At 33.9% G+C, this 24,692-nt stretch overlaps 1 protein-coding gene across 1 annotated transcript in view; it reads right to left on the bottom strand.

Moving 5' to 3' along the window:
• Window positions 1–24,692, bottom strand: part of SCN7A (sodium voltage-gated channel alpha subunit 7) — a 60,523-nt gene that overhangs the window by 18,088 nt on the left and 17,743 nt on the right. The window contains 9 exon segments of the mRNA XM_022569945.2: window positions 2,856–3,029; window positions 5,366–5,520; window positions 7,070–7,175; window positions 9,663–10,097; window positions 13,429–13,785; window positions 15,556–15,729; window positions 16,785–17,023; window positions 18,046–18,142; window positions 24,126–24,332. Coding sequence (XP_022425653.2) covers window positions 2,856–3,029; window positions 5,366–5,520; window positions 7,070–7,175; window positions 9,663–10,097; window positions 13,429–13,785; window positions 15,556–15,729; window positions 16,785–17,023; window positions 18,046–18,142; window positions 24,126–24,332 — 1,944 coding nt within the window.

Raw genomic sequence — 24,692 nt, 5'->3', positions numbered from 1 at the left:
TATGAATCTAAATATGAAGATGGTTAAGATGATATAAAAAATAGGATTTCAGAGAAGAGGCATAAAGAAGGAAATGAATACTGTTAAGTCCAAGTACTAATTACCAAAAAATATAGCAAGATTCTAAGGTGATTTTTTAAACTAAACATATATGTATAAATGTGATTCAAATTCTAAAAAATTAACGGAGATTGAGCAAGGTGGTATAGTTATGATTAACTTTTGTTGTATCTTCATATTTTCTGTATTTTCAAGGCAATATAAATGAAAAAAATTACTCTCTTTTACCCCATGCTAAAGAGCTTATCTTGAAGTGGACTTTGAAGTAAGGGTATCATTTATATAAGCATGGAGGGATGTGGGCTCAAAAGAACAATACCAGGAAACAGGAAGGTGGGTTGCAGGTGTAGTATGGTTTGGTTGAAGTAGAAGGTTAATTGCAAGAATTAATTTAGAAGACAAAGGTCAGATATTGTAAGTCATTATTTAAAGACTGAGAAGCTTCAATCATTGTTTATAGAATAGGGAGACATTTGTGCATTCAACAAAAATTATTGAGCACCTAATATGTGACATGAATTGTTCTAGGATAACAATTGTATAGGATAAGGAGAGAACCAAACTGAAAAACTATTTTGCCTTAATGGAGCTTATCTTTCAGTAAGCAAAATCAGTGAGTAAATTTTATTGGGCTGGCCAAAAGGTTTGTTTGGTTTTTTTCTGTAAGATGGCTCTAGTAGCACTTAGTTGTCTTTAACTTCATTTGAAACAATTTTGTTAGATTGTATTGTGACAGCTGTCATATCTGTGTGCATTTTTTAAAAACTTATCAAAATTGGTGAATTTTTGTGTAACCATTTTAATATTGAAGATGGAAAAAAAGAAGCAACATTTTCAGCATATTATGCTTTCTTATTTCAAGAAAGGTAAAAACGCAACTGAAATGCAAAAAAAGATTTAGCAGTTTTTGAAGAAGGTGCTGTGACTGGTCAAATGTGTCAAAAGTGTTTTGCGCGCTGGAGATTTCTCGCTGGATGATGTTCCATGGTTGGGTAGACCAGATGAAGTTGATAGTGTCAAATTGAGACATTAATTGAGAACAATCAGTGTTATACCATGTGGGAGATAGCTGGCATACTCAAAATATCCAAATCAAACACTGAAAATCATTTGCACCAGCTTGGTTATGTGAATCACTTTGATGTTTGGGTTCCACATAAGTTAAGCGAAAAAAGCCTTCTTGACCGTATTTCTGCATGCGATTCTCTACTTAAATGTAATGAAGACATTCTGTTTTTTAAAAAAAAATTGTGACAGGCGATGAAAAGTGGCTACTGTACAATAACGTGGAATGGAGGAGATCGTGGGGCAAGTGAAATGAACCACCACCAACCACACCAAAGGCCAGTCTTCATCCAAAGAAGGTGATGTTGTGTATATGGTGGGATTGGAAGGGAGTCCTCTATTATGAGCTCCTTCTGGGAAACCAAACGATTAATTCCAACAAGTACTCCTCCCAATTAGACCAACTGAAAGCAGCACTCAGCAAAAAGCATCCGGAATTAGTCAACAAAAAACGCATAATCTTCCATGAGTTTAATGCAAGACCACATGTTTCTTTGATGACCAGACAAAAACTATTATGGTTTGGCTGGGAAGTTCTGATTCATCCGCTATATTCACCAGACACTGCACCTTTGGATTTCCATTTATTTTGGTCTTTACAAAATTCTCTTAATGTAAAATATTTCAGTTCCCTGGAAGACTGTAAAAGGCACCTGGAACAGTTCTTTGCTCCAAAAGAGAAAAAGTTTTGGGAAGATGGAATTATGAAGTTGCCTGAAAAACGGCAGAAAGTAGTGGAACAGAAGGGTGAATATGTTGTTCAATAAAGTTCTTGGTGAAAATGAAAAATGTGTCTTTTATTTTTACTTAAAACCGAAGGAACTTTTTGGCCAACCCCATATAATATTAATAGGAAATGAAGAAAGCAGAGAAAGCACAAAGGAGTATTGTAGTGGTTGCAGTTTTAAATATGGTAATGCAGAAAGACCTAACTTCAACACTTTCTTTTCAGCAGACATAAATGAGGTGAGCCAGCAAAAATTTCAGGTGGAAGGAAGAATAAGTGCAAAGGCACTAAGATAGAAGTAATTTTGGCATGGTTTTTGAACTTCAAGAATTCCGGTGCTGGTGGAGCAGTATATAGACCAGGATGGGGGAAAGGGAGAGTAGCAGGACATAAGACTGGATCATGTAGAGACTTGTAGGCCTTTGATTGCAAAGACTGTAGCTTTTACTATGAGTGAGGGGTGTTTATTGGAGGATTTCAAGAAAAGTGACTTGAGCTGAGTTTCATTTTACAACAGTACAACATATGTGGTTGCTATGTGGAGAGTAGAACAAAGGCGTGCAGTGGTGGAAGCAAGGATCTCAGCTTGGAATCTACTGCAGTGATACAAATGGGCAGTTCTGGTAGCTTGGATCAGTGTGGTACTGGTGAAGGTTATGATAAGTAGTCTAATTTTAAATGTATGATTTAAAGGTAGAACCAATCTAAATATTTTAGAATGCTGATATTTTCAAGATATTCTGCAATAAGACTATTCTAATTAGCAGCAGGTTTATAGGCAATGATTAGAAGAATCAGGAGTTAAGTACTGAACTGTTAAAATTTTAGAATGAAAAGAAAAGGATGGATGTGAAACATTACATATGAAAAAATATGGGATGTTGGTGACTGAAAATGTATATAGAGAGGGAAAAGAAAGACATAAGTAAATGGAAGAGTAAGTCAGAGTAAAGAAGGAAGAGTAAATCAAATAGCCTTTCAATTTTTTCTTTAAAATACGTACAATAACAACCATGAAGTCTAGTTGGTACCAGCCATTAGTGAAATAGGCTTTAAAACCGTATGCCATCCACTTTAGAAGCATTTCCAGAATAAAGATGTAAGTGAAGATCATGTCAGCATATTCTAATAAGATTTTAATAGTCTTCCTCTGATCAATATATATATCTTCAAAAGCCTGTGGGTAAAAAATTTAAGGATTAGTGTACATGTAATTTCTATAAGCTCTTTTGGCACAGAGGGGAATGAAATCCCATCTCTAGGTGGTGAGCATTGTCATAGGTTGTAGTCTCAAGGGCTTGTTCACTTGGTTTGGATTTATTCACACAATCCACATCTGTTTTCTGATCCCATGCCTGTAGCAGACATCATTCATTGATTCCAGAACCTCCAAATTGTGTTCTAATTAGTGATCTGAAAAGCCTCTCTCAAATCGATTAATCAAACTTAAGAGGTGGAATCTTTAGTCACATCTGACCTGGTTCTTGTCTCTAATTCCACATAGCCATCTCATAGATATATGCTATTGAGATTAAAGGAGCAGAGATAAACAAACAAAGAAACAAAACCCCCCAAACCTGTGTTTTCAGAAATCCATGCTGCTATTACATGAAAAAGTCACAGAGCTTGTCAGATCAACCATTGGAAACACATGAATATGAGATAAAATTATAATGTTTTTCTAAAGTTTCTTGGTTTTAATAGATCAACCTCAATTTTACTGTGAAGGAAGCAAATTCTGATAATGTCATTCAAAGCAATTTCATAGTATTTTTTATCACTGTAAAAAAGGCAATAAAATATCAATAACCTCAGGCAGACTTGTTTCAAAGTGTATTTGAGGTCAAAGATTAAACAAGGATGAAAATAATCTTTGGTAAATAATGGTGTGACTCTTAAAAACCTATTAAATAAAAGTAAATATAAAATAAGAGAATTGCTGACTCAATTGAACGAATTATGGAGTAAAAGTGTTTATAAAAGCAGATTATAAATATTATCCAAAGTTATTTTAAAGGACTTTATTCATTACATGTATTTACTTACTGAATAGGTATATAATGTGAAATAATATAAAAAGATATACAGAAGTCTCTATTTCAATTAAAACATTAAAAAATAGGCAAAACCAATCTGTGGCAGTTGAAGTCCACATACTGGCTATCCACATGGAATGAAGAAGTAACTGTTAGGGTCAGAGTATGGTTCTGGAGCCCTGGTAGCATTCTATTTCTCAAGCCAAGTGATGGTTACATAGGTACATACACTTGGTGAAAATCTTTTATGCTATACACTTAAGATTTTCATGCTTTTCAGTATGTGTGCTAAATGTCAGTATAAAGTTTACTTTAAAAATATTTGCAGTACAAAGTCTGGTTCCCAACCATGACTCCATCTTCTCTGTTTTGTGCATCTCATGATTAACTATTTCTTGTGTATCATTCTTTGATCTTCTTTAATCAAACACAAGCAAATATCAATATGCGTTTTATTTTTCTCCCTTTCTTACATAAAATGTAGCATGCTGTACACTTTATCCTTTCTTTTTTTCACTTATTACCATATCTTGGGGAATTGCAATATCAGCATGCAGACAGCTCTTGTATTTTCTAGGTAACTGCACAGTATCCCATTGGATGACTGTACCATAGCATATTTAAACAGTCACCTAATATGGTTTCTTTTTGTTTTTCAATCTTTTGCTATTACAAAAAATTCTTCAGTGCATAGCCTTGTAAATGCATTTAATATGTGTGAAGATTTTAAAATAATTTCCCTGAATTAAGATTCTTGGGTCAATGGGTAAATATATTTGCAGTTCAAAGGTTCTTAAAAGTATGTGCAGGGACTTCCCTGGTGGCACAGTGGTTAAGAATCCTCCTGCCAATGCAGGAGACACGGGTTCGGGCCCTGGTCCAGGAAGATCCCACTTGCCGCGGAGCGACTGAGCCCATGCGTCACAACTGCTGAGCCTGTGCTCTAGAGCCCTCGAGACACAACTCCTGAGCCCATGCGCCTAGAGCCCGCAACAAAGAGAAGCCACCGCAATGAGAAGCCCATGCTTTGCAATGAAGAGTAACCCCTGCTCGCCGCAACTAGAGAGAAAGCCCACGTGCAGCAACGAAGACCCAACGCAGCCAAAAATTAATTAATTAATTTTACAAAAAAGTAAATGCAATATTTCTCTTTCCAATGGAACGGGTAACAAAGTACTAGCATAATATGTGCATTTTATTAAACTTTATTAAAATAAGAAAGATTGGGTATTTATTAACATTCATTTTTCCTGCTATCATTCATATATTTTGAAATTATATTATTTATTTAATATTGAATGAGGCATATACAGACTCTCTGAGAAACTGTAATGTATGTCTTCCAAAACTAAAATCCTAGAATATGAAATTTTGTGCTATAATAAGTATTCTGGGGAAAAATGATTTGGCATGGTGACTTCATGAATGTAGACTCATGATGCATTTTTTTTCCATAAAAATATGAACTCTCACTTACCAGAGCACCTGTGCTGAGCAGAGTGGCAAGGCCAATGAAACACTTAAAACAACTGTTTTCTACTATCTTGCAGCAAGTTTTCCCTATGTTCTGCCAAATTTTTCTTTTCCTGGAGTCTCTACTGATTTGAGCAGATGAAGATCTTCGTCCATAACCTGTCAAGAATGAAACTATTAAGAACAGAAATCTAGAAAACTCATGAAAAAGTAAACATTCCAAATGTTTTGGCAAGTATTTATTTACAGAGTCTAATATAGGTGGTTTCTGACATAAATATTTGATTTTTACCTCTATTGTAGTGACCACTGCAATCACTGAGGAAAAAAAGAAAAAACTTAGCTTGTGAGTTTGGTAACAGTAGGAGGAAAGAAATTGTGAAAGGAAGAGATGACTTAGAACATCCTCTTACCCTGCTGGACAGAGTCTGAGAATAGAACTCACCCCCACTCCTACAAAACACACACACACATACACACAAGACACACACACACCATCTTCTGATGACTACATTTTTGTATAATGCCTGTAAAGTCATTCTCTGAAGATTCACATGGCATAACAAGCATTTCCATTTAAATATACAAATATTTATGACATGGTAAGAGATATAATATCAGTTAAGTAAGTTAAATTGATACCAGCTCTTAGGTGGCATGGTTATGGAAATTTTGATTGAGACTATTTAAGGAGCTAAGCTTGGATTATGGAGTAATTTGTGGGTAGGGTACTTGTGTATGAGGTTGAATTTTACCTTCTCGTCAAGAGAGTTAGCATAAGGAAAACATGAGGCTTGAGAAGGGTATGATTAATAGGTAAGAGAATGAAGAATGGAGGTGGGTGGAGTTTAAAGTCAACACATTTTAGAATTTTATAGAATTTTACCTAGAGTCAATTTATACATCTTTGGTCGGAAAAATATAGAAAACGCTTCCTCCCTGGTCTTGTATGATACAAGTGCTATAACTCAAGCTACCGAGAGCGTATTCTTATTTTTGAATATAGGAATTTGAACATTTAGCAATTACCATTTTGATGACGTCCAGTGATTTCAAATGTTCAGAACCTACAGTTATTTGTTAATCTTGTTAGGAAACTAATTTGAATTATAAGTCATTGAGGGTTGCATGCTACATATCTAGTGAGTCGGTCAACTGACAGAAGCCCCATACATTTCTTAATATTCATGTGGTATATAAAAATACATGACCATCACGTGATTTGTTTTCCTATGAGTATTTTAAATATTGACCCCATTCCACGAGTTATAAAAACATACACACGTACACTAATTTAATCTTTTTAATAATCCCATGAAGTCTTATTATTATTCTCATTTTACATGTTAGGAAATGAGCCAGAGAGAGGGTAAGTAAAAGCTAGTAAATGGTGGGCTGGCATACGAACTCAGGCTGTCTGATTTCAGAACCAACACTCTTAACTACTTCATTAGACTCCCTAGGAAGTAGGCCCTTCCTCTCTTTTCCAAATACTGACTTTTTCTTAGATATTTATTATAAGTTTCTATCAGGATTCATATGGGCATGTGTACATGTGCATGCACACAAACATGTTCATGTGTGTGTATTCCTTAGTCAGATTAATAAACTCTTTAAAATTAAAAGTATATTCAATAGTATTATTTAGGTTAAGAGAAATTTAGTCTAATTTCAATACAATTTTCAAAGGAATTAATTTTTTTCTTACCGTTTTTAAGACGCTTTGGCTTTCCACGTTCATAGACCATTTCTTCTTCTTCAGAGATAGCAATATCAACCGTACTGCATTCAGATGAGCTAGATTGCTTTACCTTCTGAAAAGTAAAATCCCACCAAGAAAGTTGTGATTAAAGTTTCATTTACTCACTGTAGTTAAAGTTTATTTTATTTTCAGAAAAAAGAAAAATTATGTACAGAAAGACTACTGTCAGGCGTAAAAGACTTCAGGCCAATTTCATAATTGATATTAAAATGCATACATATCTCTGGGAATTGAAGTTTTAAAAAAATATTTAAAAAATTAACTTAAGATAAAATGATTTTTAGATTAAAATTAACATATAGTTAATAACACTGTTCTCCTAAAAGATGTGCAGGCTATCTCAAATTTCTGAAAGGAAAGATCTAGGTAGAGTATACAAAAAAGAAAATTATAAATATTTTGTTCTACCTCTTTGTCTTTTGCACAGTAAGCATCAAGGAAATAAAATTAGAAGTTTTGTTTCCTTTAAACCATATACGGTCAATTGTAAGACATCATGGTGCTCAATTAAAAAAATAAAATATACAGCAGGATATTACTCTTAAATAAGCAAATCTTTTGAAAAATTATTTCATTTCCCTTTGTATTCTCTTTATTATTGATAAAATAAGGGTATAGCAATGCACTGATTTGGGAGTAGACAATAAATAAATTAATATTATATCATGTTTGAGCATTCAATGATTGAAAATTATACATTTTATATTTAAATGCTTTATTAGAGTTTGGAAAACCCTTGCACATAAATTGTTTGATGACATTTTCCCAAAACTGTGTGAGCACTTTTATTCTAAATTTATAAATAAATCAATTAAGATTCAAAATTATAAATCATTTTAGTAGAAGATTATTTAATGGCCAATATATATTGCTACATTATGAAAAAACAAGTTTCAAAATCTGATTTAAATTTTATGCTTTTATGAAATTTATATAGTTGTATATTTGTAATAAAATATGAAAGTTTAAATACCAAAGAGAGTATGAATCTCTGAATTATCAGATCACATGTAATTTTATATTTCATCTTTGGCTTTTGGTATATCAACATCCTAAGCACTCTTGGGCTACATAATCTGGAAAGTGTTATAAATATATAAACGAATAAATCTAGTTTGAGTAGTTAACAATCAACAAGACCAAATAATTATGCAGCTTAAATGACAACTTCTGAAACTTCAACATTTACAGTTATATTAATTTCCATCTTTCCTATGTATTTTCGTATCTCCAACTTTCTAATGAGATTGGCAAGAAGTTTCCCATTTCCACATGATGTGCTATGATAAATAGTAATTTTACTGAGAAATGGATGGTAGTACATGCCTTATAGTGTTGTTATAATTTAAATAAAATCAGCTAGCACTCTATAAATATTCATAAATATTTAAGTGAAGATATAGAAGTGTGCTGGAGAAGAATACTTTTCATTTTCTAATAATGGTATTAATTAAAGGAAAATGAACCTGAGAATATGGGGTGTGACAAGGAGTGAAAATGATTCTCGGAAACAAAGATGCCTGCACTAGAAACTAGAAGGACTTTGAATAATTGAAACTTAATTCCTTTTAGAAGGCCAATTTGATAAGTTATTGCAGAGAGCAGTTGCCAAGCCAGAAGAGGTCTAGAAGATAAGATGGTGTCAGAGACTATGGGGACCTGGAAAAAGATATTCTCTGCCCTTCCCCATGCCAGTGAATGAACTAAAACGATTCTCTAGTGAGGTCCAATGCAAGTGGCTCACAGTGCAGATGTGATCTCTATAGATGTAGCTTTGAATTAAATGATAGCTCCTACTAACACATTATGCTGCTTGCAAATGAAGACAGTAAGACTGTATCCCATAGGGTATACATTTTAAAAGCTAAGTGAACAGCAGTATCTGCCCTTCTTTGAATATGACCCTTCTCCCCCACCACCCTGTGTTTATAAAGTTGCAAAATGTTCACAATTCAAACTGCTGGTTTTTTCCTTTGTTCTTTTAGTCCAACTCAATTATATATGCTATAATACGTTGCAGAAATGAACTGACAAGAATCTTAAAATTTTAGCAAGCAAGAAAGTAACTTAGCACTCTTCTAGTCCCATCTTATATTTTAAACATGATAAAGTCCAGGAGAGTTTGGTGATTTCTCCAATAACACACATAGATTTTTTAAATGTAGTTTTCTTCAATATGCTTTTCATCACCCCATGCTGCTTGCTTATTAATGGACAGACTATTATAATTATATTATCTGATGTTTACTAAGTGTTTACTATATATGGGCATTATTCTATGCACTATTGAACTATTTTTCTCAATCTTTCTTTTCTATCTCCTCTAAGAAATAGATACAAGTTTATCCTCATTTACAGACGAGGAAACTGAAGCTTAGAAAGTTTAAGAAACTTGATCAGTAGCAGAAAATCAGGAGCAAGGAATGCTATAGCTAGGATTGAATGGGTAATCTAACTCGGGAACTTCAGCACTGCTTCACTTCCTTATCAACAATGCCATCAATCAACAATAAGAAATCATGATATTAAAACAACTTACTTCTTTGCTGCTTCCATCACCTGACTTGCTCTGAATCTCCTTATTCAGATTTTCTATATCAGATTCTTCTGACGCAATCGGTACAGTTTCTGAGACACTGGGACTGGGGATAAGTGACTGACTCCCATTTTCGGTCATTGTGTTTTTCTCTGTGCCACTGCTTTTTTCCTTATCCTTGAGGAAATCTTGGGTGTTGCTCAATTCAGAGAGAGTATGGTCAGAAATATTCTCTTTAACATATATATTACTTGCATTGTCCATTGTTTCCTCTGGAACATTTTGGTTTTTGCATAATATTTTAGAAAGCACATAATTTATTCCTTTTTTAATCCTCGCCATTGCACGCTGGAGATTTTTTGCTTCATCATTCTCTTCAGTTGTTGCAGCCTTGTGTGAACTAAATGAGCTGACCAATGCCAGAAACAGGTAAAGTATCTGAATGAGGAAGTCAATGAGGTTAAATGCATCTCATTTTTTTGTTTCCTTTCAAACAACAACGACAAAATAATCTTTTAAAAAAGCGGACCTGAGATTTGAAAACAGCATACACACTACAATGCTATTTAGGCTATTCAGTTTTTGCTCATCTACAGTGGGCCAGGTGCTGTGTTAGTGGCTTGTATAGCCAGAACTCATCTCAAGGTCACAATATTCTATGAAATATCATTTTTTCTCTTTTACAGATGAAAACCACAAAGCTTACAGATGCTAAGTATCAAAGATCACACAGGTTGAACATAGGTCTGTCTTATTCCAAAGTTTGTTTTTCTCACTAAGCCAGGCTAACCCTCCCAAAGTGAGAAAATGAATTGCTACTCCAGGTGGCTGACTTCACTTTAGCCCTAACCCAGGAAGATGTGTAATGACATCTTCATGGGTCTGCAAACCCATGAGGAATCTCATGGGGAGAGAGCTATCCCTGGTTCTGAAGCCCACATCTAACTTTCCTTGTGAGGTGCAAGCACAGGGATTGGGTAGGTTAATTGATTCTCTGTGATAATAAATTTGGTCAAATAAGAAAGAGATGAGTGATGGAAGAATCATTCCTAATATTTGCAAGTTATTTTGAATTCGAGGATAGTGTGTATTTCGACCTTTACTATCACTGAGAAATAAGATCAAGGCATGTACATTTTCCAGAGAATCAGATTTTTATTTTGTTTGTTGTTGTAGGGTATAGATTATAATTTTAGATTCTAGTGTTGGAGATTTATATTGATTATTCTCTTAGACTTAAAGTAGTAATTTGAGCATTTTGCCTATTCTGGCAGTTTTCTCTCCTCTCTTCAGATATTTGAGTTTTTGAAGACTTAATTTATTTTATGCTTTACCTATTATTTTTAAAGGGAAAGTTTCAAATGTTACACATTATGTGTAATAATATGTATATAACTTACATAACATTTTCCTGCTTGTATTTCTGATTTCTTCATATATTAAGATCTACTTTTAAAAATACTTATACTGAAAATTTATGTGTACATAAAATAAAATAGCTAAGTATATGAAGATCCGCAGCATTCATTTGTTAAAATACCTTTCAGAATTTTGGATCTATGTGAAGAGGTGAATTCTCAAGCACTCTGATAATTACTGTTTCTCATGCACATATACACCTAAAATATTATGAAGTACCCACCAAATCGTGTTCATTTCTAATGAATTACTTTTACTTCTCAATACCCAGATATTTTTTAACACTTGGGAATAGAGAAAGCTCAAATGAGACTCACTCATGGAAAAATCAAAATATTTTTGCAGTTAATAAAGTCATCAAATAAATCATCTTAATCGTAACCACAGTTTTGGTGTAGCAATAAAACAGAGGGTATAGGATGGCTCAGCATTGGAAATTTCTTGCAGGTAAGATCATCTGAACAACTAACATATATTTTCTATAACCTACAATTACAGAATCTCAATGGAAAAAAAAACTGAAAAGACAGTAATTGAATGCCAATATCCCCAGAATAGTTTGATTTTCTCCCACTAGTGTCCCACTTTGATATTAAGGCTTACTTACAGATAATCTGGGCAGGAGCTCCATGGCCCTTGTAGGAACTAGACTATTAGCATCTCTATCATTCTCAAGGGACAAAGGGAAAGACCAAGTATAATTTAAGGTAGTTGGTTGTTTCTTTTTCCTTTGTTTGGTTAAGTATTGTCCACAGTGAGAAAAATGAAAAGGGTGTTTAGTAAGAATTTCATGACTATAAGCTTCATATGAGTAGAAACCATGTTTTCTCTTAAATAGACAACCAGCACAATGCTAGGCACAAAGTACATGATAAAAATATTTGTTGAAAAATTAATTAAGTATGGAATGAATGAGAGAATAGATTTTTGTGTCAGGATTTGGAGAAGGAAAAATTATGCTCCAGCAACTGTATATTTAAGAGCTTACAATGTAAGATTTCTTATATCTTAGACACACACACACTTCCCCCCATATATATATATATATATATATATATATGCATATATACATATACAATAAGAGCGTTAAAAGGCTGAAAATCAAGTTCAAAATGCTCTGGAACTGTGATCTAAAGAAAGAACTTTATAACACTGTAAAATGCTACTGCTTTGTTTAAGTGCGCTCTGAATTAAAAATAGCCTAGTCTCCTAAAAGATTAATAGGAGGACTCATGATCCCTTCCTTCATGGAGCCTACAGTTTAATAAGGAAGATAGACAAGTACATGAACAATTAAACATAATGTCAATGTGTGCATATGACAGGAGTATGCCCAGGGTAAACAGAAGCAATGAGGAAATGTGCTGATACAATGGAGTCTAACCTGTGATTTTTTTCCCCACCTTTTGGGAGATGTGCTTGACCTCTATGACTTAGGAATAAAAAGTAAATATTGAATCTCTTTTTTTTCCTGTAAGAACAATTTTGTCTTATAAGCCATTTTTTTCTTGAAGAAGTAAAAGGTAATATCACTACAATTACTGGAAATTTAAAAGTGAAAGTATTTCCTCTTAGTTAATGCATAACAGTTTTATAGATCAGTGGTTTTCCAACTTTGCTGCACAATTTAATCAAATAAGGATTTTAAAAAAAATCGTGATGACCAGGTTATGTCCACATACCAATAAAATCAGAATCTCTGGGAATGAATCCAAGACATTAGTTTATTTTTATTAGTTCCCCTGGTAATTCCAACATGCAGTCAAATTTGACAACCAGTGCTACATTTAAGTGCTTCTTAAAATTTAATGTGCATACAGATCACTTGGGGATATTGTTAAAATATAGATTCTGATTCCACAGGTCTGGGATGGAATCTGAGAGTCTTCATTAATAACTATCTCCCATAAAGCCAAAGCTACTTTGAGTAGCAGGTTATAACCAGTGCTATCCAATGGAGATATGATGCATATCACATATGCAATTTTCCAGTAGGCACACTAAAAGTGTAAACAAAAACAGGTGAAATTAATTTTACTAATATATTTTATTCAACTAAATGTATCAAAATATTATAATTAAAATACATTCGATATAAAAAATATTAATGAAATCATTTACATTCTTTTTTGGGAGGTAAGACTTCAAATTCAGTGGGTATTTTACACTTATGACACATCTCAAAGTGGACCACTCATATTTTAACTGATCAATGGCCACATGTGGCTAGAGGCCACCATATCAGACAGCACAGTTATAGACCACTGGCTTCCATAAGTCCACATTGTGAAAATGACAGACTACAATACATCAGTTTTTCAAGGAAAATTTTAAAGCATGGATTACTTACCAATAAGTTTCCAACTAAAATCACCATCATGTAAAACGGAATACAACTGAATTGGCCTGCTACCTTAAAGCAATCCCATAAAGTTTCTATCCACTCTCCACAGAGAATCCGGAATACATTCAGGAAGGAGTGGAGGAAGTCATGCATGTGCCAGCGTGGAAGTTGACAGTCTTCATCTATGTTGCAGGCGTATATTTTGTAATTTGAACCAAACAGCTTCAGGCCAAGCACAGCAGAAAAGAATATGAATGTGAACAACAGCAGGACCAAGTCTTTCAGGGCCATCATTGAGTTACCAAGAGTCAGCAGCAAAATCTTGAAAGTTGGCCAATATTTCCCCAATTTGAAAATTCGCAACTGATAGAGCAATGTAAAACCCAGAATAAGAAAAAAACAACAAAAAATCTGGTCACTATTCATTACGATGTACATTAAAATTTTTTATCAGCATTATACACATATACATATGTAGTCTTTAATGTAATATTCAGTTTTGAGCATTATTAATACTAAGCACTGAAAATTCAGTTTATGTATAATTCTTAATACATCTTACATATTCTATAGTTTATTACTGTAAATCCATGTATATTTTCTTCTATTGATCTGTCAATTCCCATTCAATATTATACTATTATAATTATTCTAGTTTTATGTTTTAATATCTGGTAAAGCAAGTATCCATTCTTTGTTTTGTTTTTCACAGTGTATTGAATATTTTCCCACATTTTGACATATAGATGATGCTGGAAAAGTCTTCAGTTTCCAGTGAATTCCATTGACAGTTCTATTGTGTATTTGCCTTTAAAAATAACATGGAAGACCAAACATAACATGCTAGGTTTAGTCTGAATATTTCACTTCTTTTCACCAGCTTAAAAAATTTTTATTTATATGGCACAAAATCACCTTAATATTTGGGTCATCTAAAATCCATATATTATTTTTATATGTGCTATACCTTCCTCAACTTTTTCTGGTATATAGTTGGCTTTCTGGACTCAGGGGTAGGACTTAACATTTATCCATGTAAAACGTAATCATCTTAGGGCTTCCCTGGTGGCGCAGTGGTTGAGAATCTGCCTGCCAATGCAGGGGACACGGGTTCGAGCCCTGGTCTGAGAAGATCCCACATGCCGCGGAGCAATTAGGCCCGTGAGCCACAACTACTGAGCCTGCGCGTCTGGAGCTTGTGCTCCGCAACTAGAGAGGCCGCTATAGAGAAAGGCCCACGCACCGTGATGAAGAGTGGTCCCTGCTTGCCGCAACTAGAGAAAGCCCTCGCACAGAAACGAAGACCCAACACAGCCAAAAAAATAAATAAATAAACGTAATCATCTTAGATTCAGTCCATTACTAGTCTTTCAGATATTTTGATACTACCTTTTATTACATTGTCTGTATTTCCCAGTCTTGTTTCATCCATAAAATTGATAAATACAGCTTTTATATTTTTCTCTTACTCATTAGACAAGCCTATGGATAAAGATTTAAGATAGGATTCTGAAGAATTATTTGGATAAGATCATATCTACTTAATTGTTCTTGATATCTGCTACATTCCTTCAACTTGTTACCAAGAATGAGACAATATATTATTTATCAAATGTCCAACATTTCTATAAATATCATTCTAATAACATTATTTCTTTGCCTAGTTTTCTGATGCTTTTACTACCACCTACATTGCAGGCATATAGTGATTCTGACTTGATAATTTTCTAATAACATTTTATTGGCCTGACCGTTCTTCTTTTACAAAGTTTTCTACCCTACATTTAGAAATACTCACCTGATTCTTTAGTTACACACTGGCATTCAGCTTCTGGGACTCTTTATTATCCTGCTTCTCAAAACTGACCCAGTATTCCTGACCCTGCTTTCTGAAACTGTATCTCAAATTTGCTGTATATATGGTATATTTCCTTTAATGCCTGAGCCAAACAACAGCATTGGAGACTACTTACTCTTTTCTGGGTTACTTTCTAAGCTTGTTACATATGAATTAGTTCATTTACTACCTCCAGTATACCAAAAGGATAGGTATTACTATTCTTCCCACTTCATGTCTGAGGAAACTGAGATGAATTTTTATAAAATAAAATTTAGGTCTTGGATTCTACTTACCACCCTGAATGATCGAAAAACAGCCAGTCCATGACAATGTGTTACATAAAGTTCTACTAAACCATGGAACACAATTAGGCTATCATAAATGTTCCAGCCTACTTGGAAATACCCATATGGATGCATGGCAATTATTTTAAAAATCATTTCTGCTGTGAAAATTCCAATAAACACCTAAATAGAACAAAACATAGAGATGAGAATATGATTCCAGTAGCTCTATCAGAACCCTCACACGCAGAAACTGTAAATTTTCACTGCCACCTTTTTCATATTTCCTCTGTCAAGATCTGATTAGTTTCAGAGTCTGTATTACAAGTACAGGCTCATAGGTTTTGTTTGACAATCTAATGTCAAACATCGTGTAATCTTCAATTACTTTAATAAAAGTCATCCTGGAAGAAAACAAAAGAATATTTGAGAGTGAAAATCTTTTCATTTTGAATAGTTCCCTTTGGGCTAAAGAGTATATATTAAGATATTTAATTTTTAAAACTGTAAAAGAAATTTTTCAAAAGTATATATGATCCAGAAAAAAAGCAAACCCATGGAAATTGTCCTTTGAAAACTACACTGGCAGAACTAACTAAATTACTGTTTTGGTATCAAGTAAATGTATAGTTCAAAATTGGTAGCAGTTGGCTGTTTGTATTAGTATCAAGCAACTAAACAACAATAAAAGCAAACGAAATGAAACAATATATATTTGCTTGAATGTGACTTGTTTTTAAACTCATAGAAATCTTTGTCTTTTGTATTGTATGTGGAAAGAAAAGATGGGCGAATCTCAAAATTACCTTGCCAAAAGGATAAGCTCCAGTCTAAGATTAGGTGCAGTTGTAACAGAATTCAAAATTCAGGTGTCAGTGAAGGGCTTGTGTCTGTTATTTCACCTCTGCCCTACCTTGATCTAGGGGCTACCATACCAAAAGAGGGGATATTTGAGAAGGGAGAGGAAATAAATAATTTCTACTTAACCTGACTGCCATGCAGCTAGCTAGAAGTATTAAATTTAAACGGACTCTAGCCATAAATCAATTCAATGATAAGAATATTTACAAAGCAGGGCTGGGGGAGGTGAGGTGAGAAAGCATGAACACAGTACTTCATCTCATACTCATATAATGCATTTGCAACAATTTGGAGTTATAAAATAAAATAGCAGGGATAATGATGACTAAAGAAAAGTTGAAATTGCAAAAGAAAATAATGTACAATGAGAGTCTTACCTGGTTTTCAATGTTGAGAATATTGTTGGTTTCTAAACTCATTGGGTAGTGTTCTAAGGCCAAAAAATGTACATTTAGAATTATGCATATGGTAAGGAAAAGATCGGTAAATGGGTCCATTATAATCATATGGACAAACTCTTTCAACTTTAACCAACAAGGAGAACAATTCCAGATCAAGAAAGTTTTAGCAAATCTATACCAACAAAATGGGCATCTCTTCCTGGATTTTCTAAGTTCTGAAATGAAAGAATAGAAAAGTTATGCATTAGCTAATTGTTTATTTAAGCTCTAACTAGTAGAAATTTTTGACTTTTGCATGCAAAGGGAGGTTTGAAACTAGACTTCTGATTTTGTATTAGCAAATAGAAATATTTTGTATTAATAAAAATCTGAGCAAAGTAAATTTCTTCTATTTTGTTCATGCTTTCAAGTTAGACAAATGAAAATGAGACAAATTACATATTAGAATCAAAACATAGGAGTACCTCTCAAGAAAAACAAATATGGAATATAACTGAGAGTATATTTATAATTTTAGATTTACATGCTTTACAAAATAATGTCTTTCAATATTGTCTATAATAATGATTACTAGTTATATATATTTAAAAAGCAGAGACAAGTATAAAAAGGACCTTAATAGGTTAATGTTATATACACCAAACTGTATTTTTAGTTACAAGGTAATACTTCATGTTGTTTTCAGTGTTAAACAAAGAAAATACCTTGGTACTCTTTGGTTCCTTTTCCAGTGTTTAAAACACTATGCTTATGAAATTTTAAAGTATTGTTTATCCTAATAGTCTCATGTTATTCCTTAAATTTTAGTTATTATCATCTAAAATTCTGAAGAAATTGGAGGATTTCCTTAAAAGTGAATCATATGGGGACTTCCCTGGTGGCGCAGTGGTTAAGAGTCCTCCTGCCAATGCAGGAGACACAGGTTTGAGCCCTGGTCTGGGAAGATCCCACATGCCACAGAGCAACTAAGCCCATGTGCCACAACTACTGAGCCTCTGTGCCACAACTACTGAAGGCTGCACACCTAGAGCCCATGCTCCGCAACAAAGAGAAGCCACCACAATGAGAAGCTCGCGCACCACAACGAAGAGTAGCCCCCGCTCGCTGCAACTAGAGAAAGCCCGCGGGCAGCAACAAAGAACCAACACAGCCAATAAATAAATAAATAAATAAAATTTTAAAAAAGTGAATCATATGAATGGTACCTTCCATAGTGTCTAAATATTTTTTACTTTACCTTCTTTATGTCTGATAGTAGCATCATCCAACATATCCAAAGAAGTAATCATAGAAGTTGATGATCTTTTCTTCATTTCTATTTCTGTAGTCTTGGTCTAAAAAGAAATTTGATGAGTCTAGTACTGGCTTCTCCCCTTTGTATATCTAAGACAATAACTATAAGACGGCTTATAACCTTCTTTAAAATGCTGATTCTTACTTCCAAAAGCCTTTCTGTGTTCCATAATTTGCCACTCTTTACACTATAGATATTATTAAACTGACTTAGGATTTTTTGGAAAATGAATGTGTACTACTTGCAACTCAACAAAATCATTTTATATTATGAGGTCAACTATAAAAGGAGAAAATCAGAGAATGATAGTGGTATTACCCATATTTGACAAAGAATTCAGTGTACAGTTTAGAATTATTGTGGAATATGCAGTTGGCAAACATGCTACTGGACAATAACACCTTACATTTCTCTAACACCTTACATTTTTTACTTGAGGATGTGTTAACTATGACTTTGTAAACTTTCTTGATAAAATCAATTATTTGGTGTTGAGATGATGAAACATGTCTCATGTAATATCAGGTAATAGAATGAATTTTAAAGGATATTTTTGGTTAGAACATATTTGATACTTCCAAAAATGAATCACTTCTTTCTGTCCCTCATGACTCTTGAGTAACGATTTTAAGACACCCTCTGTTTTGCTGATGTGGTTACCGAGTTAAAAAGAACCCTTGCGTTGGAAAGGCACTCAAAACTCCTCGGCTTCGATGCAGACGTTACAAGTACTACACATTCATGATTATCACAAGTATGGCCCCAGATGTTTCTAGTGACCATGTATAAATTTTGTATTTGAATTTAAACAGTAAGAAACTGGCAATGGGTAGATGACATTGCACCATAGAGCCTCCAACAGTTTTTACACTTGGCACACACAAAGAATAATAATATTTGTATGCTTGTTAATTTGGTAAATAGGTGAGCCTAATAGGTGAAATAAATAGTAAATAAATTTAAATAGGTGAGGCAGCTTTTGAATAGAGATAACTGGCATGGGCCTGCTGCTGCCCTAACACTGAGGGGATTCATGGTTGAGGCTCACTGATAACCCATACCCAGAACACCCTGGCTGGCAGGTTCTGCTGTGGTCTATCTGAAGTCCCAGAGTAGATATCAAGGGAATCATCATATTCATCTCACTCAGTAGGAGTCAAGTCCTTCTAATTTAAATACTAGAGCTAGAGGAGGTAAAAACGAACTGTACTACATACTGAGTTCCATCAGGAAAATGACAGATTCTTTAGGTCTACAGATCTCTGTTGCCTCACTTTTTTTTTTTTAAACTGAAAAAGTAAGCAAAAGCTTAGGATGTGAAGCTAATTTATTTATTTAAACCAATGCTTATTCCAGAAAGTATTTTCTTTGCTGACTTACAAGGCTACATAAAATATGTGATCATTTATATAATTCCAAATTTCCATGAGTTAAAAACCAACAGAACTATAATTTTTGTTATTAAAGTCTGATAGGAATTTCCCAGGTGTTTCTTCATAAAGATGATACTTTGTCATATCGTGAACAATATCCTCCACTATATTCTTAATGCCGAGGAATTACTTCTCATAGAGCTGCTTCTGGTAGTGATGGTGACAATGTTTGATGAATTTACAACAAAGAGCAATCCAGTTAAGATCATCATCTGTGATGGGGGGGAGTAGTGGAGCGGGGAGAGTGATAACGTTATTGTTGAGACAGTCAATGCTCATTACTGATTTGGCTTGAACTATGGATATGTTTTAGGATACAAAATGAACAAACCACATATCAGTCTAGTAATTATCTCAATTGAACTTCTCAATAAGTGCCCATACGTTGGCCAACTCCTAAGGATACACCTAGTTTACAATGTAAATTGAAAGGATTATGACTCAAAAATCTTCTTTTTGGAAGTTTAAGAGCTAATAAGGATATATATCTGAATTTTAGACAATCCAGCATTAAAATTAAACTGGAAGAACGGGCTAGGATTCTTCTCACTGCTGGTTTCAATTTTCTCTGGAGGGGAGATATGAAAAAGGAAGAACCCAGTCATACTCCTGGCATTTAGCAATGAACACCTGAAGTGTTCATCTTGGACCCAGACTTCCTCTCTCTACTGCAACCCCACTGGCCTTTTAAATCCTCTGACTCATCTGTTCCGTCCCGCCAGAGAGAACGGACTCATTCTTCAGATCTCGGTTCAAGTGCCAAGTCCTCAATAAAAACCTTTTCTGACTCAGAGAAATTCTTTATTACAAGTTTTCAAAGCACTAAGTTTCTCACTTTTATAGCACTTCCCATATTTTCATTTAATTTTTTTAGTAGAGAATAATACTTACCAGGTACCCAATAGGTTGCTTCAACCATTAATGACATTATACTTTCCATTTTTCATGTATTACTCACCCTACTTTTTTCCTGAAGTATTTTAAATCAAATTTCAAATATCAAAAAATTTCAGAATAAGCTTTTAAAAAAGATAACCACAACACCATTATCACAGTCAGCAAAATTATTAATTCCTTAATATTATCCAAGACCCAGACCATGCTCAATTTTCTTTCATTTCTCAGAAACATTCTATTATAGTTGACTTGTTCCAATCAAAATACAAAATGATATACATTTTTTTTTGGTTTGCAGTTCTACTGATTATCATGCTTTTAAATTTATTTAGCCTGTGTGATTTGTTAAAGACACTGAATCACTTATATTGTAGAATTTTCCACATTCTTAATTTGGCAGATTATGTCTTTTTAGTTTAATTTAATGCATTCTTCTCTCTCCTATAGTCTCTGGAAAAAGATGGTTAGATCTAGAGGCATATTAGACTTAGCGTGGATTTTGGCAAGAATATATTGTGGTGTTTTATGTTTCCTATTTCATAACATCAGGAAACATAATGTCTGGTGGTCCTAAAGTTACCATTTATTTTTATAGTTTATCTCCCCATTAGACCATTAGCTTCATGATGATAGACACTGTATTTATATTTATTAATTTTAAAATCTCCAATGCTTAATACAATGCCTAACATACAGAATATTGTCAATAATGTTTAATTATACAGGTGAACTGTAAGGATATCAGTTTAGATGGGCAAAACTTTTTTTAATATTTATATTCCTACAGTTGTATAAATCATTCTTTTCTAAGGTTTTGCCAATAACTGACAATTCATAGGAAAGTTTCACCTACAAACTGTGTAACTGATGAAGTAATATTGTTTCAGTGTTGATTCTCCAGAACAATGATGGTAAAGTGATGAAAAATGGGTCCTCTTTCTCAGTGTTGAGAAATCAATTACCAATAAATATAGATCAAACTTTGTAACTGGAACTTCTCAATAAAGATTAAATTTGAGAATTTGTGAAGACACTAATTATGTGTCTGGCACATAGTTGACACTCAATAAACATTATATACTATTATTATCATTATTATTATTATTACTTTAATTATCCCTAAAAGGGGGACATAGTCAAAGACTTAAAGAATTTTATATTGACAAGTATTCTCCATATGGAAGACAGTACCTTCTTGCAGTTGTCTTCTTGTCTTTCCTATAATTAGCCATTACCATTTTTTCAGTTGCTTAGTATATTCTAAGTGGTGCTAAGTGCTTTACAAACGTTTATTTAATTTGAATCTCACAACAACCTATGACACAGATATTATAATACACACCTTACAGATAAAGAAGCTGAAGTTTAGAAAGGTTAACAGACTTGGCAAATATCATACATCTATTAAGTGGCTAAAATGGACTTAAATCTATATTTATCTGACTGCAAAACTCTGATTTTAGCCAATATGATCTACTGTTTTCTTATAATGTGAGAATATGAAACACATATGTAATTTCCCAGTAATTCCAACATTGGAATTAGAATCTGTCTAGGGTTAAATCAGGTCGGTCACCTAAAGGGTCCTCAGTATGTTCCATTTTAAATTCTTCACTGTCCAGTGTTTTCTTATGCATAAATAAAAAAGGAAAAGAAAGTACATCTTGTGAAAATAACTTTTATTCTCATTTTCCCAGAAAACTTTTGCATGACAAAATGTTCTAGTACTCTTCCAGGAACAGAAATCTTTTATAATTGAAAGATTTTAATTAAAACCAGAAAGGCTTTATGTGATCCAAATAGCCAAAGGAATGGAGATATTGGGAAATTAGGGAATAATCTAAGTTCTTCATAAGCAGAGCTAATAGGGCATCTCATCTGGAATAAGAGAAGTATTGTGCTCTTGAATGCATTTGTGTGTGGCCCTTGAGATTTGAAATGCCACTTCAAAACAAATTACACATTCAACATATCATTCAGACTACAATCATTCAATCTGGAGGACCTCAGACTCATTTCTAGAGACAGAAAGCTTTTGTAATTTGTTCTTCTGTGACTTCCTCATGGGTGATATGATGGCTATATTTGATAGCTTCTTTTTATACATGTTTTCTTCATACGGTCTGTAATTGATTCATTTTTCAATTGTATGCATTGAAACCTCATAGATACACATATCTATCAATAACTTGTCATTTGGTATGATCCTATATCATATCATTCAGACCCCACTTTGTAGTGGAATGACTTTTCTAGAGCTTCTTTACTGATGGCAACTTAACGAAAGGGTTATATAACAGGGAAGTTAACATTTTCCTCTTTTTGGCCCAGCAGGGGTCTTTGCTATTAATGAACTTCTTAGCCAGTCATACTACACATGCCGGAGTGAATCTTTTGCCCTTTACTTTTCCTCAGCTCTTTTTATCTTTTTATGTGAGAGGATCCTGGATATAGCCCCTTTCTATCTTTTGTTTGCTCCGTCAATCTGTCCTTTTTACATCTACTAGAAAATATAGTTCGAGTATTTTTCCCGTGTAGACAATCTTTATTAGCAAGTGTTAAGAGTGCAAAAATAAATATTCCAGAAGGATGGAAAAGAAGGCAGGGCATGGCCCCCCTCCCGCAAGTGAGGGTCCTGTAACTAGGCCAGTGGGGTGGGAGCACTGGACTTGCTTGTGATCACTTTGGGCCAAGCACCCTCCAAAGAACAAGCTTCTTGGCAGGGGGACTTCTCACAACACAGAGGAAGGGAGCAACACCTCAGAAGAGGCATGGGTTCCGTCCCCCTTAGGCTGCTTTGGCTTCTGCCCACTGCACACCTTGACAGCTTCTGGGTAGGGATATTAGGAGACTGAGCTAAACCTATCCCTCTCTAAACCTAAGAGGAGGTGTGAGCTAGCTAGGTCCTGTGGAATATAAGAAAGCTACTTCTGGTTGCTTTCCTAGGTCCTGTTCTTCTTTTCTGCACACTTATGGCACAATTTAGATTTTTAAAGATAATTTTCTACAACTTCTTTAATGTTACTTCTGTCAATACTTTTAGATTCGTGGGCAAAATCTTTTGCTATGAGGCTAAACATCTGAAAATATATTCAAACACAACACTAAGGTCATTGAAAATTAGAGTAAAACTGTATTAAATTTTACTGATCATGGACTTAATTATTCCACAGGTAAAATAACTCCTTAGGTCAGGATGCACAGTGCATTTCCTCTTGAACGAGTTAGAAAGTCAATAAAGTAAAATTTTTTCCTCTTTTTACAACTTCAGTACTATACTTCGATCCATGCTTTTAGTACTTTCTGATTTCTAAATTATGGAAGGCACTGTCACTTTTGAGTTGAACACTGAAATTTTCCAAAGCTAATTCTGATGTGCTGTCTGAAGCAAGTTTAAATTAATAAATTATACCTGCATTAAGAGAAGTCAAGTTCAAAAAAATGTATAATATATCCATAGTTTATCAGCAGTAGTAGTATGCATTTTGGAGCAAAAACAAAATCTTAAACATGTTGTTCACTCTTACCACACCACACTCAGGAAAGAATGTTATGTAGCAAAAGTGAGCCCTCCTATTAAAATCACTTATGATCTTATTATGTACCACACACAGATATTGAGTATCTATTAGAAGACAATATGCTCCAAGAAGATAAACTCTGACTCCAAAAAAGCATTTAAAAAATCTGTACCTCTGCTGCTTTATTTCCTTCTTGAAGTTCCGTTAAAGCCTGCTGAAGCTCCGGCTCAATCTTCTTAGCTTTTTCAGCAGCTCTCTGCTTTTCTTCTTCACAGGAGATAGCAAGTATGCCTAAGAACAAACTTGCCATATAAAAGGCAAACCAAAAACTTATCACAACAAAAAATATCATGTAGACCTTCCCAGAAGCATAAAGGATCTAAGGAAAGGTGGAAAACAGGACAGAGAGGAAACGTTATTTGTCTTCCTGCAATCTGTTATTTTAAAATGAAAAATGAAATTTTGCTATGAAAATAATTTAGTTATAAGTGGAATGTAATCACAAGACAGCTTAAGTACTGGCTGTACCTGGAGAAATAAATGAAAGCTCTTCAATTTAGACATATATGTAAGGTACAAAATATATGGTACAAAACCAGGGAAGAATTTAGTAATTTAATTAATTCAGGCTGAACATCTGACTTTTATGTCTTCATTAACAGAGTAAACATGTTGAAAGGAAAAAACTGTCATCTTTCAATAAAGAAAGCTGGACAGTCTGAATATGAAAGATTATTTA

Source organism: Delphinapterus leucas, chromosome 8 (assembly GCF_059928025.1).
Source record: "Delphinapterus leucas isolate spDelLeu-1000000601 "Yukka" chromosome 8, BTC_Dleu_Yukka2, whole genome shotgun sequence".
NCBI classification, from domain to species: Eukaryota; Metazoa; Chordata; class Mammalia; order Artiodactyla; family Monodontidae; genus Delphinapterus; species Delphinapterus leucas.
Note: the sequence above shows the minus strand (reverse complement) of the source record. Positions and strands in the feature narration are given on the sequence as shown.